The 17,905-nt window shown below is 41.5% G+C and overlaps 2 protein-coding genes across 3 annotated transcripts in view; one reads left to right on the forward strand and one right to left on the reverse strand.

Annotated features, from left to right (window-relative positions):
- The window catches only part of LRP2BP (LRP2 binding protein), a 32,924-nt gene extending 24,403 nt beyond the window's left edge, over positions 1–8,521 (forward strand). For both annotated transcript variants that reach the window (XM_075347133.1, XM_075347134.1), the window contains exons 8-9: positions 6,456–6,621; positions 8,075–8,521. In XM_075347133.1, coding sequence (XP_075203248.1) covers positions 6,456–6,621; positions 8,075–8,140 — 232 coding nt within the window. In that variant the 3' untranslated portion in view covers positions 8,141–8,521. The remainder of the gene's footprint in view (positions 1–6,455; positions 6,622–8,074) is intronic.
- SNX25 (sorting nexin 25) overlaps positions 8,363–17,905 on the reverse strand; it is a 300,594-nt gene continuing 291,051 nt past the window's right edge. Inside the window, exons 18-19 of the mRNA XM_075347132.1 lie at positions 13,932–14,032; positions 8,363–8,974 (exon numbers count right to left, since the gene is read on the reverse strand). Of these exons, the coding sequence (XP_075203247.1) occupies positions 8,879–8,974; positions 13,932–14,032 (197 nt within the window). The 3' untranslated portion in view covers positions 8,363–8,878. The remainder of the gene's footprint in view (positions 8,975–13,931; positions 14,033–17,905) is intronic.

Consider the following 17,905-nt stretch of genomic DNA (forward strand, 5'->3'; position numbering starts at 1 on the left):
GCCTACATTATGCATCTCTCAAAGTAGGGTAAGTCTTCCCATTCTTGGAGCTGGACATTTCATTTATATAGCTTCCAATTGTGGAGTATCCATGTTGGGCCCTGGTTAGTTCTTATTAACATTTACGTCACTAGACACATGGTAAAGTTTTAAATATTAAATGTCAAGCCGCTTCCGATATGGGTCACCTTGACGTGATTGGATGGCTTTTAAGTATTTTTGATCAAAATAATGTTAACGAAGTACTGTATTTTTCGTTTTATAAGATGCACCGGATTATAAGACGCACCCCAAATTCAGAGCAAGAAAAAATGGAAAAAAAATGGGGTCAGTCTTGTAATCCGGTGCGGTCTTAGGCTAGTTTCACACATCTGGCTTTTTTGCGGATCCGGTGCACTCCAGTACAGTGTGATACAGTACAATGGCAGCGGAACTGTTCGGGTCACATGCTCCGGTCACATGACAGCATGTGACCGGAGCCTGTCACGCTGCCATTGTACTGTATACACTGTACCGGAGTGCGCCGGATCAATTAATCCGAGGAAAAGACGGATGTGTGAAACTAGCCTTACCAGAGGGAGTAGTAGCAGTGTTGGAGCAGGCTGTGCTGGTGCAGCGGCGGAGTCTGGGGCTCGAGCTGCGGGGGAGGCTGGTACTGCCGTAGCTGTGCTTGGGCTGGGGCTTCTGCTGTAGTGGAGGCTGGGGCTCGGGCGGCGGCTAGTGCTGCCTTGCTAGGGCAGCAGTGCTGGGGCTCGGGCTGCTGCGGCTGGTGAGAGCTTCAAAGAAATGGCGCCCAGAGTCAGCGCAGAGTGAGCTCTAGGCTCAGTGGCATACCAAGATCTCATCTGCGCAAGCGCCACCTTCGGGCTCCATTTTCCTGAAGTCCGCTGGAGGGAGATCAATGGGCTGGAGGCGGCTCCTGCACAGATGAGAGCTTGAGCCAAGAGCTTCAACTGTGGACGCGTTGACTCCGGGCATTATTTGAAGTCCTCACCACCCAACCCCCATCCCTAGCACCAGCCCAGCCGCCGGAGACCACGCGCAGACTCCGTACAGCCGCTGCAGCAGCCAAAGACCCCGCACTGCAGCTGCTGACACTGCACAGCCGCCCCCGCACCAGCCCAGCCGCCTCACTTCCCCTGGCTCCTCACTTTCCTCCCAAATTTTTGGGAGGAAAAATGTATCTCATAATCCTAAAAATACGATACCTTTTTTTTTTTTTTTTTTACATGCGCTATTGCTATTTATTTAACTTATTTTAGGCTTTTTTGCTTTTTTCCTTGGGTGTTTGCTATTTAATGGCCAGTGTGAACATGCTCCTACACGTTACATTTATACAAACTTATTCCAGTTCATTTCTTTTTAGGATTTCTTTGCTATCAGATGACGTAGGAAAAACTTTTGGACAGATTCCCTTTTAGATAAAATAAATAAATAATAATTTGCAGGCTGCAGTAATTAAGTCTGTGGGTGCACAAAAAAAAAAAAAATCCTATACATATCCACATACCATCCAATCTTTACAGATATATTGCAATTCTTAAGGCCCTTTTCAGACGTCCATGTTTAAAACAGGTGCAAGCCAAACGTACCGGTATGGTCGTCCGTGTGACTGGTACAGGAAATGAATGTTTTTTTAATGTGTAAAGGCTGAAAAATAATTGCTATAGAAAGATAGAACAGATAAGATAGATGGATAGATAGAACAAAAAATAGATCGAGAGATATAGCGAAAGAAAATAAAGAACATATAAAATAGAAAGAAAGAACAGATAGAATATAAGCTCAATAGATATAGAGATAGCTAGCTTGGCCAGCTGTTTTGCAGCATTTTTTTTTTTTTATAATTAAAAAAAAATAACAAAAACATGGTGTCACCCCAATTTTCAGCAGCAGCTGCGGGCTGCAACCCTCAGCTGTCTGCTATACCTTGGCTGGTTATTAAAAATAGGAGGCTCCTACGCTTATTTTTTAAAAAAATGTAGGTGTTTTTTTTTTTAAATGACATGGGGTCCCTTCCATTTTACTAAAACCAACCAGGGTACAGCAGACAACTGGGGCCTGATATTATTAGGGTGGGAAGGGGCATGGTTATTTGGCCCTTTCCAGCCCAACAATAGCAGCCTACAGCTACCCCAGAAATGGAGCATCAATTAGATCCGCTAATTCTGGTGTTGGACCCAGCTCTTCCTGTTGCCCTGGTGCAGTGGCAAACGGGCTAATTGTGGGGTTGATTCCAGCTCCAGCTGGCATCAAGCCCTGGTGTTAGTAATGGGTGGCGTCTAGCAGACACCCCCACTACTAACCCAGTAGTTGAAAGAAAATTAAAAAAAAGTTTATTTGAACAAAATCCCTCGTTCACCAATTTGTTTAAAAAAAAAAAAAATACAAAAAAGTCCGCCGTAATCCATGGTAAGGTCCCACAACGTTCTCCAAAAGCGAACTTGAAAGAGAAAATTATTTAATGAATAAAGACTAAAAGGACACCCACTTTTCCAATTTATTTCCCTATCAAAGCCCTAATCCTAGTCCACCATAATCCAATGGGGGGGTGGGGGCCACGTTGATCCCATACTGCTAGCACATTCAATGGAGAACCGAACGTTCCCCATTGATTGTGAGAGCACACACACACTGCTTTGTGTGCTTCCCTGCGGTGACCTAGACCTCATAAGGTCAGCTCAGGTTTCCCTAGAGGTACCTTCAAGCAGTGCGTGCTGGCGCGGCAGTGACGTCATGAGTTAATCGGAGTTCACAATGAACTGTGATGACCTTCCAAGGTCCTGGAAGCAGCAGCATTGCCAGGGACAGGTAAGTATCCAGCTGTGTGTGTGTGTGTGTGTGTGTGTGCAGTGACATCAGGAGTATCCAAGGAACTCTGATGACCTCCTGACGACACCCCTGTGACATCCGCGCTACCGCGGCAGTTTCGTTACGGGTTCATCTAAGTTCCCAATGCAGTGTGAACCTGTGAAGACACTGTCGCGACAGCCGCGGGTGTCACAGGGGTGTCGTCAGGAGGTCATCTGAGTTCCTTGGATACTCCTGTCACTGCACACGTGCACGCACACACACACACACACTGCTGGATACTCACCTCTCCCCAGCAATGCTGCTGTATCCAGGTCCTCGGTGCAGTGCCTATGCAGTGAGCATAATGAGTGGGCCCTCAAACAAGTGACAGCAGCGCTGGAGACAGACGAGTATAGAAAAGCATTTTATTTCAAAGACACATGTTTTCTCCGGTATGTGTCACACTGATCACACATCAGTGTGTGGTCCATGTCACACTTGTGCTGATGAGAAAAAAATGAACATGGCTTCGTGTGTGTGTGCGGGGCCACACGGTCCATGTGAAAACACAGATGTTTCAGTAAGACCACAGAATAACATGGGTACGTTTGCCATCAGTGTTAAAAACGTCTGTCACACGTACCTGAAACACGGATGTCTGAAAGGGGCCATACATTGGAAAAGGTGTTTGGTCTTGTAAATTTTATTACGTGTTGATGTATAAAAACAAATTGCTGTCATACAGATGACAAGACAAATATTTTTTATTTTTATTTTATTGGTGGTGTGGGTTGTTTTATAAAGTCATGTGAATTTACTGAGATACTGTAATTAAAACTGTTAAGTGTCATCGTTATTTCCTTCAGAAAGGCATATCCTCATGGGACTGGCGCCACCTGGCTGTAAAATGCAGTCATGCATTTTCTGTGGGAACAAAACAACTCTTATAAGGAACCGGTCACATGTGAAAAAGCTATTAACATGGAGATATGGGGTTAATCTGCAGATTAATAGCATTTGGACCATGCACGGCGCCCGACCATTGAACGTCGCTGCTGGGAAAAAATTAACTTTATTCCCCCCCCAGTCACAGTTGAGGCACTGGCGCGGGTTCAGTCACGTGTATGGAGAGCGGCAGCTGTAACCGTTCCCACCCCCTCCTTCCCTCACTGACTGACAGCCGCTCTGTATTCCACCTGTGCTGTCAGTCAGTGCTGGGTGCGGTTACAGCTGCCGATCTCTATACACTGAGCTGTGACAGAACCCGCGGCGGCACCCCAGTGACTGAAACCCAAACACTGCCGGGAGGATTAAAGTTCATTTCCTCCCAGCAGCGGGGTTCAATGTGCAGGTCCTGGGCAGGATTCAAACGATAATAACCTGCAGATTAAATTGATATCTGCAGCTTAGTGTTTTTACACGTGACGGGTTACTTTTAAAACCAGTAATGTAATGTGAGCCAACTACTAGTCTTTGGACAAGGAGAAAATGTCTGTCATCATCTCTCCTATACAACTGAGGGCAAATGATCCAATAAAGGGAACCACAGAGAAGTGCAAGCCAATAACACATCTGTATGTAAAGTCACTAAATAAATGCCACTGCTTAAATATGCACAGACGGCTCGTGACTAACTTGTTTTCACATTTTGGCAGGATTCATAAACTATTATATATACACACACAAATACATATACACAGGGGTCGGACAAAATAATGGAAACATCAACAAAAGTTAGTTTAATATGGTATAGGTCCACCTTTTGCCGTGATTACAGCCTCAATTCTCCGAGGTATGGATTCATACAAGGTGTGAATTGTTTCCAAAAGAATTTTAGCCCATTCTGCAGTTAAAGCACCCTCCGGTTCTTTGAGCGACTATGGTGGCGGAAATCGACTAACTTGAATCTCTAAAATCGACCATAAATGCTCAATAATGTTGAGGTCTGGGGATTGTGGGGGCAGATGAGATGCTCAACTTCATTAGAATGTTCCTCGTGCTATGCTTTAACGATTCTAGCTGTATGAATTGGTGCATTATCATCCTGAAAGATGGTGTTCCCCTCCGGGAACAGTGCTTGAACCATGGGATGCACTTGGTTGCCCAAAATGCCTAAATAATCTCGGCTGTGAATTCTTCCATGAAGGGATATCATTTGCCCGGCGGATCTCCCCGAAATAGCACCCCAGATCATCACAGAACCTCCGCCATGTTTTACGGTTGGGAGAAGGCAGTCTGGTGGAATGCTTCTTTTGGCTGTCTCCATTTTACACTCAGCCAGAGGTCGGAAATAGGGTAAATGATGATTCATCTGAGAATAATCACATGTTTCCACTGCTCGAGAGACCAATTCTGGAGGTTTCTACACCACTCTAAACGCTTGGACATATTTGTCATTGAGAGCAGCGGTTTTCTAATTGCGGCTCTTCCGTGGAATCCAGATTTGTGCAGCTCCCGACGACAGTTTTCGTGGAAACTGGGTTCTGTAGGCGTTCATTGAGCTCAGAAGTGATTTTCGAAGCCGTGGTCTTGCGATGTTCTCTCACAATTCGCTTTAGAGTCTGACGGTCTCTCTCAGTCAACTTCGACTTTCGGCCAGACCTATGATTTGCTGCGGACCTTTTTCCTTCTCTTTCAAACGCAGTCATTACTTTGGAGACAGTACCTCTTGACACGCCAAGCATTCAGGCACTTTTGGTTATACGAGCACCAACAATTTGGCCTCTTTGAAAATCTGAGAGGTCTGCCATTGGTATAAGGTTCTCATCAATTTTCTTACAATTCTGCAAAACAAACAGTTAATTTACATACACATCGCATAATACAAATAATCAACTACAAAACATTAACATATGCCACGGTTTGCATGCTTATAACATGTTCGAAGATTATGATGCCAAAACGTTAGGTGTTTCCATTATTTTGTCCAACCCCTGTATATGATTACAATAATAAAAAAGGGTATAATTTAAAAAAAAAAAAAAAAAGAAAGAAAATGTTTAAAGCTACACATCCTCCCTTCCCTTTTGATTTAAAAATATATATATATATAAAAAAAAGTTCATGTTAAGTTTTATACATATATATATATATATATATATATATACATATACATATATATGTGTGTGTATATATATATGTGTGTGTACATATATTATATATATATATATATATATATATATATATATATATATATATATATATATACATATATATACATATATACATATATATACACATATATATATGTGTGTATACATATATATACACACATATACATACGTATATATATATACATATATATGTGTGTATATACATTATATATATACATATATATGTGTGTATATACATTATATATATATACACACACACATATATATATGTATATATATATATATATATATATATATATATATATATATATATATATATATATATATATATATATATATATATATATATATGTATGTATGTATATGTATATATATATATATATATATATATATATATATATATATATATATATATATACACACATACATACATACATACATATATTTTTGCTCTGAACTGCTCACTGGACACCAGCTATAATGAAAATATATGAGCTGCCACTATCGTGACTAATATGACTAGTAAATTTCACTTTTTTTCACTTGTAGAATTCTACAGTATGACAATGTTGACTTATTTGCAAATGCAGAAGATGGTCTTCCTCTGTATGCAGCCAAAGGAATTGCTATGGCCAACTTTTACCTTGCTAGATGTCTCCATCTTGGTTTGGGTATAAAACAAGACATCACTGCAGCAAAACAGCTCTACAGAAAGGTGAGCAATAAAAATGAGATTTCCTATAGGCTTTATATGTGGTGTGATCAGGTCCCTAAATATATAAAAATGTATAACAGTAATTAAAGTATATGCCAACTTTAAAGATTCATACCGCACGGTTTGCATGTGAATTCCCAAGAGCTATGTAAAGCTATATTCATACGCAGATTTTTTTCACCAGTTCAAAAACCGCTTGGAAAACTCTTCCTACTCATTTTTATGGGGGAAAAAAAACCCAAAACATGTATGTCACTTCTTTGAAAACTATCCTGATGGGATCTGGTCTATACAAGGTAATGCTGAAAATAAAACATTACAAAAATAACACTTCAGGGGGAAAAAAAACCCCAAAAAACTGTTTGCTGACAGTTTTTACTTCTCTCGTCTGAACATAGCCTGAAAGTTACAAATCTATTGATGTTGCAGAAAGTTTTTGCGAAAAAGTGTCCATACTTCTCTTGTCGCAGGAGAAGACATCAACTTAGCCTATCAGGAGAACTTACAAAAGGGAAATATAAAAGCTATGGCCGGATTCAAATGGCTGTATTTCAAGCTCTGTATAGGTACCACCGCAGACTGACCACGAGTCTCCCAACCCGAGGGTACACCATCATGAGTATGAGACTAAGTTCAGGTGGGGACATTCACGGTCAGTCTGTGCATTGTGATCTGTACACAGATTGTGAAATACGACTGTCAGAACATGGCCTAAAGGTTCAGCTATCAGAAGGTTCTTTTTCACAGTCCACAAAGCATCTATTTACACCGGCCACTGTGGTTCTGTGTATTGAGTGGTTTCAGGGCAGTGAGGGCGTGGAATAAGACTAAAATATAACAAGCAAAAAAGTAAATAAGAAACCTACAGAGATAAGAAGCAGTAAACTGATAGGGTATGTGCACTCAATATTTTTTGAAAATTTTCAGAGCAGTAACTGAGCAGAATCATCAAGTTTTGAGCAGTTTTTGGGGAAGGTTTGGAGAGTTTCCATTCAATTTGTGCTATAAAAAAAGCTCTGTGTACACATAAGCCTTATACACGTACGTTATCCTCCTGGCTCAGTTGGCCATGGTTCTCTCATGGCGACTATTAGGCTCCATTCACAGAGTTCCTTCTTCATAAATCTCAACCAATCCAAATGGAGATAGTTTGATTATTCAGGTTTCTAGTGTTTTTCCACAACATAACTACTACTGCACACTAGGCTCTTTATCAAAAACCTCAACATTTCAGCCTTACTCATCTGGAAAACAGCTATTTATGAATGACCTATGGAAATGCTTATTGAAAGCCAAGAAAAGCGAGTTCTCACACACAGGGGTCATCTTAGTTAAAATAAAAAAAAACTTTAGCAGGGAATTCTGCTCAGCGTTCACCTCAATCCAGGATGACCCGTCTGGTCTTCATGGTCCGTGATATAAAATGTCATTCATATCAAATTCTATTTTGCAGGCTTTCTGCATGGATTCAGATGTGACGAGTGATCTCCAGTGTGACGTAATTCATGGAAAGGTGTAGCCGAGCGATATCACTTCACAGCGTCCTGCAAATGAAACCTGACTGCTCCGTCTCCCACTATCTCATGTCCAGCCGCAATGATTTATCCTCATGATGTCTGCACAATATTAAATGCACACATAGAGCAAAGTGTTCCCACCTTCCTTACTGTACATATATGAAGAGGTCTCTGTTGCAAAGCTTTTTGTTGTACTCATGAACAGCAGTAAACTGAAATGAGTTCATTTTTTCAATTTATTGCTTACAAATAGTTAAATAATGGGCAGTCTTTGGTAAAAATAAAAGCAATCAAGAATAAAATCTTCACAATTACATTACATAAAGTATTGCACAAAACATTCAATACACTGGAAATAATAAAGGAATGTTCAAGATCCTCAATGAGGAAATGATCTGTACAACATTCAGTTTTGTCTCACCACTATCTTACAGAACACCTCTCCGTGAGCAGCGTGTAGGTCCAGCGCCCACTGTGCCACTGACCAGGGTAGATGCCCCCTTTACTTACAGTATGTTGGGCTCATCCTAGAGAGATCGGTAACCAAATAACATTTCTTAAATAAAACCAATATCAATGCAGCATTATCTTCTACAATTACTACAGTAACAGCCTCCTCCGTCTGTAAATATCACATAAAATAAAGACACAGGAGGAGTAGTAGTCCTCAGTCGGCCCTCTATGGAAAAGAGGAAAGTAATTAGCATGTCTATGGGTCCACAGACATTAGAAGTAGTGGTTCACTTGGTGCCGTCACACACTGGTCCAGCTTTCAGCTGCTCTAAATGAGTCCTTAATTCTGGACACAACTCTACTAAAAGCACTTCGAGTAATACCTGAGGGAAAACACAAAAAAGGCTATTAGTCATGGGATAACTGTCTTATTTCACACAGCAACAATATGGCTTAAAGATTACATTAAAGGGTTAAAAAGGAATGTGTCAGTAGGTTTTTGCTATATAATCTGAGCACCTCGTATCATAGGGCAAGAAAGCCTGATTCCATGGATGTAATCACTTACTGGGCTACTTAGTGCAGTTTTCATAGAATGTAGGAGGAGAAGATTTTCTTCAGCTCACCCGCTACCCGGGGCTGCTGATCCTTGCGGGTGCCTGGAATCCACCGGTGAGTCCCAACCGGTCAGGAGCAATAGATAAGGAAAGGAAAGGATCCGGCACAACCTCTTCTTAGAATAAAATCATCATAATTTTTATTTAGAAGTATTAAAAATACCATCCGTGAAAACCGAAAGATGTTAATCCATGGGAGCTTAACGTGTTTCGGACTTCAGCATAAAAATAACAAAGAGTCCTTAATGCTGAAGTCCGAAACACGTTAAGCTCCCATGGATTAACATCTTTCGGTTTTCACGGATGGTATTTTTAATACTTCTAAATAAAAATTATGATGATTTTATTCTAAGAAGAGGTTGTGCAGGATCCTTTCCTTATCTAGTTTTCATAGAATAACTCTTAGCTCTGCTAAATCTACAGCTGACAAAACAGGTAAACTGTGTATAATCCACCCCACACACCTGACTGTACAGTGTACACTGGAAGCTGCCAATGTGAGCAAGCTGCCAATCAATTGTGGGGGCGGGGTTACAAAGATTAGCCTGACTACTCTGCATGTGAGATTTAGTCAAATAGTGTTAATGTCCTGCTAATAAAATGCAGATAGCATTGAAACTGTAACACACAATATGATAAGTGAGACTTCATAGAGTCAGGCTCTCCTGCCCTATATCATGCTGCTCTCAGAATAAATAGCAAAAACCTGCTGACAGATTTCTATTAAATATATATAGAAAAAAAGATGTATTATCTGTCCACTGGATAATGTTAGATCAATGGGGATCTGATAACCCACCCACAAATATGCCAACACCAACCTGCACATAATGAGAAGGCATGTCTCCAACTGCTCCATGTGACTCTGTTCTTTATTTATTGTCTATGGGACTGTTGGAGAGAAGTGAACATTGTATTCAGCTAGTTCCTGCAGTCCCAATGACAGTGAATGGAGCAGAGATCAAACATGTGCACTTCCACTCCAGTCAAGATGGGCTATATTCCCCATTCTTTGGACCACTGAGCATCCCAGAAGTCAGACCCCCAACAAACAGCAAGTTATCTCTTAACTTATGGATAGAGGATGACTTGTTATATTGTTATCCCTTTAAAAAGAACCGCTGCCAATCTACAGTCTGCATGTATGAGACCATGCGGTATGATTTCAGCCAGGTATTTTAGTTCTGAAACACCGATCCGCTTCTGAGAGAAAAAAACTGTTTAAAAAACACCTATGTGACTAGTTGAAAATGAAAACCCAGCGGCTTCTCCGCTCCACCGCCAGTGACTCACACAAAAGGTAAAAGCCACAAGAGATCTACCTGTTTGACGAACCTCCCATGCGGCTCAGCCCCAACTGCTTTTAGACTGTTTTTCTCTAAACCGTAACCGTACCTGGCCGAGATCATGCAGACAGGGTCTGATGCATGCTCCCAGTGGATCGGCTAGCTTGTATCAGCTGTCGGTATAGCAAGTATATCTTGATCCCGCAATTAAAGTAAAAATTTACTAAGACCCAAAGATCTGAAATCTACTTTATTGCATGGTGACGCACTGTTCTTTTACATTGGGCCCTGACCCTCTGGATGGCGCCATGTCATTCTGGTCTGCCTCCCAATTTGCTGTAGTTATCAGACAACATTTTTATGTAGAAGTGTCAGAAAGCAATACGTACTGAAAAAATATTAGTATAATGAGGCAAAAGGCAGTGGGCGACATGGAAAACCACACAGCAGCCATACAGAAGAATGCTGCACGGCTTCATAGAGATCAGACAAGGCACCACAGCTTGGTCTCTGATATGGTTTTATTTTAGCTCTGCTAGTGGTAAATTTAACATGTATAGAAAGGGATGTGCAAAATTTAAATGGGTTGTCTACCATTGGACAATCTGTAGATATCATATGTGGCTCAAAGCCCCCCCTCAAAAAACCTGTATACAGTCATGGCTGAAAGTGTTGGCACCCCTGAAATTGTTCCAGAAAATGAAGTATTTCTCCCAGAAAATTATAGCAATTACACTTTTTGTTATACATATGTTTATTTCCTTTGTGTGTATTGGAACAATGCAGAAAAAAAAAAGTAGAGAAAGAAAAAGCAAATTGGACATCATTTCACACAAACCCCCCAAAACAAGCCGAACAAAACTGTAAGCACCTTTCCAAAATTGTGGTTTTCAAGCATGTGCTGCTCGTTCAAACTCACCTGTGGCAAGTAACAGGTGTGGGCAATATGAAAATCACACCTGAAACCAGATAAAAAGGGGAGAAGTTGACTCAGTCTTTCCATTGTGTGTCTGTGTGTGCCACACTTAGCATGGAGAACAGAAAGAGGAGAAAAACTGTCTGAGGACTTGAGAACCAAAATTGTTGAAAAATATCAACAATCTCAAGGTTACAAGTCAATCACCAGAGATCTTGTACATGGCACACAACATAGTGAAGTAGTTTACAACCTATGGCATTATACGTAATCTTCCTGGACGTGGAAGGAACAGAAAAATTGATGAAAGGTTAAACACCGGATAGACCGGATTGTGTATAAGCAGCCCCAATCATGTTTCAAAGAAATTGAAGCTATCCTGCAGGCTCAGGGGAATCAGTGTCAGCGCCAACTATCTGTCGACATTTCAATAAAACACTATGGCAAGAGACCCAGGAGGACACCTAAACTGTACTTTGCCAAAACGTATGCGAGTAAGCCAAAATTGCTCTGAGGAAAGTGTCTTGTGGACAGATGAGACCAAGTTAGAGTTTTTTGGTAAAGCTCATTATTCTACAGTTTACTGAAAACAGAATGAGGCCTACAAAGAAAAGAACACAGTCCCTACAGTCAAATATGGTGGAGGTTCAAAGATGTTTTGGGGTTGTTTTACTGCCTCTGGCATTGGGTGCCTTGACTGTGGAAGGCATCGTGAAATCTGAAGATTACCAAAGGTCTTCGGGTCAAAATGTAGTGCCTGGTGTCAGAAAGATGGGTTTGTGTCCTAGGTCATGGGTCTTCCAGCAGGATAATGACCCCAAACATACTTTAAGAAGCTCCCAGAAATGGACAGAAAAAGCGCTGGAGAGTTCTTAAGTTGCCAGCAATAAGTCTTGATCTAAATCCCACTGAACACCTGCGGAAAAAGCTTAAAATTGCTGTTGGGAGAAGAAACAACTTCAAATATCAGAGACCTGGAGCAGTTTGTAAAAGAAAAGTGGTCCAAAACTCTAGTTGAGATGTGTAAGAAGCTTGCTGATTGTAATAGGAAGCAATTACAGTAACTTAATCCAAAGAGTAACCATATCTAACATAGTAACCATATGGAACAAGTTAAAAGTGCCAAAAATTTTGTCCATACTATTTTTGAAGTTGTGTGTGAAATAAGGTTCAATATGCCTTTTTGCTTAGTTTTTTTTCTTTTTTTCTTGTGTTGTTCCAATACAAAGGACATACACATGACTATAACAAAACATGTAATTGCAATAATTTTCTGGGAGAAACACTTCATTTTCTGTAACAATTTGAAGCGTGCCAACACTCCTGGCCATGACTACCTGTCAGACTGGCGCAGTACCTACCTGTCCCTTATCTTTGTGACAAGACCAATGAAAGTGCAATGTAACATGCCCACTGAACGGCTGAAACTCTCACTATTCCATCAGAGCGAACTTCAGAATATTGCAGGCTGCAGCCAATCAATCGCCACTGATTGGGGTTGCAGTGGTTATGTGACTGTTTATGTCGCATGACCACAGGAAGCCCCAGCACGGAGATTGGGCAATCAACGCTGACCTGGGAGCTAAGTAACGGAAACATCTCCACACTTATCAGTTAGTTGGCTTCTGCTATTGTATATCCACTACAATAAAGTGAATGAGGCTGAGCTTCTGTACCACACAGTCTGCAGACAGATGAGGTGCTGTAGTTGGAAGAAGGCAAACACTTTTTGTACTCCTAAACAAGCCATTTAAAGAAACACTCCCATCAAAATGTTTATGCTCTTAATACCTTGCAGTCATCATATTATATGGCACTGTACTGGCAATTGCTCATTTTGCCCTTCTACCCAGTTAATTTTTCTGTTTTCCCTTATGGCCCCTTTCAAACTATGTTCTTCTCACGTTCAGTGGTCCCGTTACGGCTTATGTCCGAACAACCCACAAAACAAAATTCAGATGTATGTGCTGACGAGGTCATTGACTAGAATGACTGAGTCACAGTGGGCTCTGTAGTGCACCATTTTCGGGCGTATACGCCTACTGGAGGCAGACAGTGAGACGCAGTTGACTATGTCTGGATGTCCGACGGGACCACTTAGTGTAGAGAAGAACGCAGCGTGAAAGAGCCCTAAGGGAAAAGAGAAGAATTAACTGGGTAGAAGGGCAGAATGATCAATTGTAAGTACGCAGTGCTATATAATATGATGATTGAAATATGTTAAGAAGATAAAAAAGTTGATGGGAATTTTTCTTCAATACATACAGCATGTCAAGACCATTATCTTGCTAGAATACAAAGGCTTATAAGACGTTAACCATTGAAAGTATTGGTCATGCAACTAAGCTTATGAAATATAGTAAGGCATGGTGTGTAGACCATGTCCTCTCCCTTTATTTATGGAATAGCTTTACCCTTGCACATACACAGTAATAAAGCAATGTTCTGCTGAGGGGTTACATTCAATAACTGTGACACACATACTGAAAGCAATGAGCAGAGCAATCACGGTGCGGCTTACATAGAGCAGGTGTTTATTGGCTCGGTTTTCTTGGAGTGCATTGAATATTTTTATTATACCATGACGGGCATTCTGCTGTCCAACCAGGTTCTGAAGCGCGTCTGTAAGACAAGAGATGTGCATCATAAATCATTATGGCTCTATGAAGGGATGCCTGGTCTGACTTTCAAGGGCACGTGTTACTGGAAATATTTTGTGCCCTTATTTCCCAGAGGATATGGAAATTAAATTAGCTGACACTTAATCTGCTAACAATTCTCCGCGTGTCAGGAGAAGAGACTCCTATAGTCACCGTGTATTTATTTATTGCAGGATTTTCTTTTATATTTACCCCATTTAGGTGGATGTATTATCAGAAAACTACATGTTATTTAAATCAAAAGGTTTTATTTCAGTTTTTAGGGGTCTTCTATAGTTAAGGGTAGCTGTATGAAGTTTTTACCCCCCACTTAGTTTCCCCCAAGTAATGAATGGAGCTAAGGACACAATTGGAGACTAAGTGAAGTTCAATGCCGGCTTGGGCTTTACGCTAATTAGGTCACTTGGCTTGATGTTGTGGCTGAATTGTGTTTTCTTGCTGCAATCACAGCAAAATCACATCATTTTGTTGGAATAAAAAAAATGCAGTGTTATTGCAGCTTTTGGGTCACACCAATTAACATAAGACACAAGCAAAGCTCAAACCTAATTATTAGGAAAAAAAACCTGACTATAGCTACCAAGGACACCTTTGTATTCTGCTAATCTGCAGGAAGAGAATTATGAACTGGTGGTGAATTGGGAGGGAAAAAGCTTGTAATCACATCCCTTTAACAAGTTCAGCAAATTTCTTAAGGGCAGTGATATGCCCAGACCCTGTGTAGTGCATGGTCCTGACGGATCTATGGACCTAGAGACACTCCATGTGTTGCAGCATGGTGCCTCTGTGACCAATGCTCCTAGAAGATCCCATATAGAGTCAGATACAGAGGTCAAGTATAGATCCTTAGCAGATTTAGGCCCTGTGCGCACTTGCCGGTTTTTGCCGCGGATTTCCTGCGGTTTTGCTGTATGTTTTGCTGCATTTTATGTTCATAACATCTCTGCAGTGAATGACCACCAAATCCTATGGGAAAAAAAAAATGCTGTGCGCACTATGCGGAATTTGACAGCTGCATGTTTTGCTGCGGGATTCCCGCAGCAAAAACAATTGAATGTCACTTCTTTTCCACACGTCGCTGCGGCATTTCACTACATTGACTCCAATGTAATCGTGAAATCCCGCAGGGAAGAACGCAGGCAGCAAATTCTGTGCGGTTCACTGCGTTATTCCCTGCGGTATTTCGCGGTTTACCAGCGGTAATGTACATCACTGCCTACGGTTTGCTGGGAAGTGATGTCATTATGCCAGGAAGAGGAAGCGGAGCAGAGAGTAAACACACACACATCACAGACACAGACAGACATAGAACACAGACATATAGAATACACATAGAAAGCAAACGGAAATATAGAAAACAAAACACGTGGGCTCCGCCGTATTTTTACCTTCCAGCCGAGGTAAGCACACAGTGGCGGCCCGGTATTCTCAGGCTGGGGAGGGCGATGGGCAGGGTTAATGTCCCCCGCCTCCCTCCCACATCCCGCAGTCGAGAATATCAGCAGCAGCTGCCCCGGGACTGTCGCATGCATTATGCGGCAGTACCGGAGTGTCCCCGACTCTTCTTGTTGCCGTGATGCAGTGGCAATCAAGGTAATGTAAGGAGTTAATGGCGGCGGATCACCGCCACTAAGTCCAGGCTTGATCATGGCAGCGTCTATGTGACAGCTGACATGATCAACCCGTAAGTAAAGTGAAAAAACACACACACCGAAAAATCCTTTATTTTAAATAAAACACAAAAAAGCCCCTGGTTCACCCGTTTATTAACCCCCCGAAACACACAGCTCCGGCGTAATCCACGTCCTCCGATGCTTGCAATTTAGCCGCGACTGACACAGCGCTGAATGCAGCCTCGCAGCGAGACAGACTGCAGAGAGGTAATTACAGGGCATTTCCCACGGCCGGTAATGTGAACTCACTGCTGACAGTGAGAAATGCAGCGTGTGCTCACAGGGACTCATCTATTCTTCTATTTCTCTATCTCAGAATGAAATGACTTTTTTTTTTCAATGTGCTTTATTGCATTGAATGCACTAAAGCACATGTACCAACCCACACGCGGCAAAACCGCGGCAAACCACATGCGGTTTTCTGGTGCGGTTTGCCGCGGTTTTTTTACTGCGTTTGCGGTAATCTTTCAATGCCTGCGGAATTTTCTTGAGAAAATTCCATTTTCCAGTGCGCACAAAGCCTAAAAGAATCTGTCATGAGGCTTTTGCTCCCCCATTTGAGAGCAGCATAACAGAGACAGATTCCAGCGATGTGTCACTGAGCTGTTTGGTGTCATTTTGTTAAAAACAATGTTTTCTCTGCTGCAGATCTAGCAGTTATACAGAGCTCATAAATATGCTGGACTACCTGGCAGCAGACCAAGTAGTCCTCTAATGATAAAATCACTGTTTAATCAGCAGTAGATTATCAAAACTACACTAAGTAGCTCAGTAAGTGACACATCGCTGGAATCAGGATCTCTGTCCCTATGTTATGCTGCTCTCAGATTAAGTGGCAAAAAAACCTTGTGACAGATTCCCCTTAAGGCATCACTCAGCACTAACCCACTAAAAATAAATAAGTTTGCCTTTGAGTGATGGCTCATTGATAGTTCTAGAAAGTAAAGGCTTCTGATGTGTTCTGCATAATTTCACCAAGGACTGAATTTGGACATTTAGTAGAGAATGCGACCTTTATAGTCAATTTCTCTTATCCCTAAGCCGTGTGAAAAGCATAAAATAGCAGCTATATTTTCCGTCACTAAAAGGAATCTGTTAGCATGTTTTTGTTATGTAATCTGAGATCAGCATGCTGTAAGGGCAGAGACACTGATTCCAGCGATGTGTCACTTACTAGGATTAGGACTAGCTGGCTCCTGCCTTCTAGTCAACTGCTCTGTGTAAGCCTGCATTCATCATTGATTTTTCAGTGTGCACAGAATGCTGGCCCAACAGTGGTTTGTGCAGAGTTTTACGGGGCTCAATATTCAGAGCTCTGCTAGATTTTCGGCAGCGAAAACAGTGATTGTATCAAAATGACAGCATGCAGACCAGCAAGTAATACCTTGTTGAATAAGGGTCTTGGCCCCTACATCATGCTGTTCTCAGATTACATTCCCTTTAATACACATTTATTATCAAAATTCTCATTCTTCCTGCAATTTATTTAGTGATAATTTTCCTACTTACGTGCTGCAATATCAATGTTTGTAGAGATTTGATATTGATGATAGGATTAATGCTTTAAGGCTGTGTGCGCACGTCTGTGTGTTGCATGCTTTTATGCTGCGATTAGAACTGCAGCATAACCGCATGCGTCCTGCGTCCCCAGCACAATCTATGAAGATTGTGCATAATCCAACCGCACGTTGCGTTTCAGAGCACAGCGTTTCGGATGCTGAAATTGTGATCCAAACCGCTGAGTTCTAAAAAGCAACATGTCACTTTTGTGCAGAGCAAGCATCCAGAACGCATGTATTCTGCATCCAACAATGCATCCAGAACACAGCTTTTCGGCTACGTTCTGAAACGCATGAACGCTGCGGAAGATTTGGCACGGCAGAACGCAGACATGCGCAAATACCCCAAGTCTCAACATTCATACAAATATGCCACTAATAAAGCTTGTCAGGATAAAGATATTAATTGAACCACGCAATGACTCTGACATAAGGGAAAACACATCTGAGCAAATCCCTTGCATCACTAATGCTCGTCCTGGCTGTGGCTACATCTACATTTTAGAGCTGGGGCTTATTTATGACTTGTGCTGCAAGTTTTTATAGGTAATTTTTATGTGCACGGTAAGTGCAATATGTATACCATCCATCACATGAGTGAAT

Source organism: Anomaloglossus baeobatrachus, chromosome 1, assembly GCF_048569485.1.
Source record: "Anomaloglossus baeobatrachus isolate aAnoBae1 chromosome 1, aAnoBae1.hap1, whole genome shotgun sequence".
In the NCBI taxonomy this organism is placed as follows: Eukaryota; Metazoa; Chordata; class Amphibia; order Anura; family Aromobatidae; genus Anomaloglossus; species Anomaloglossus baeobatrachus.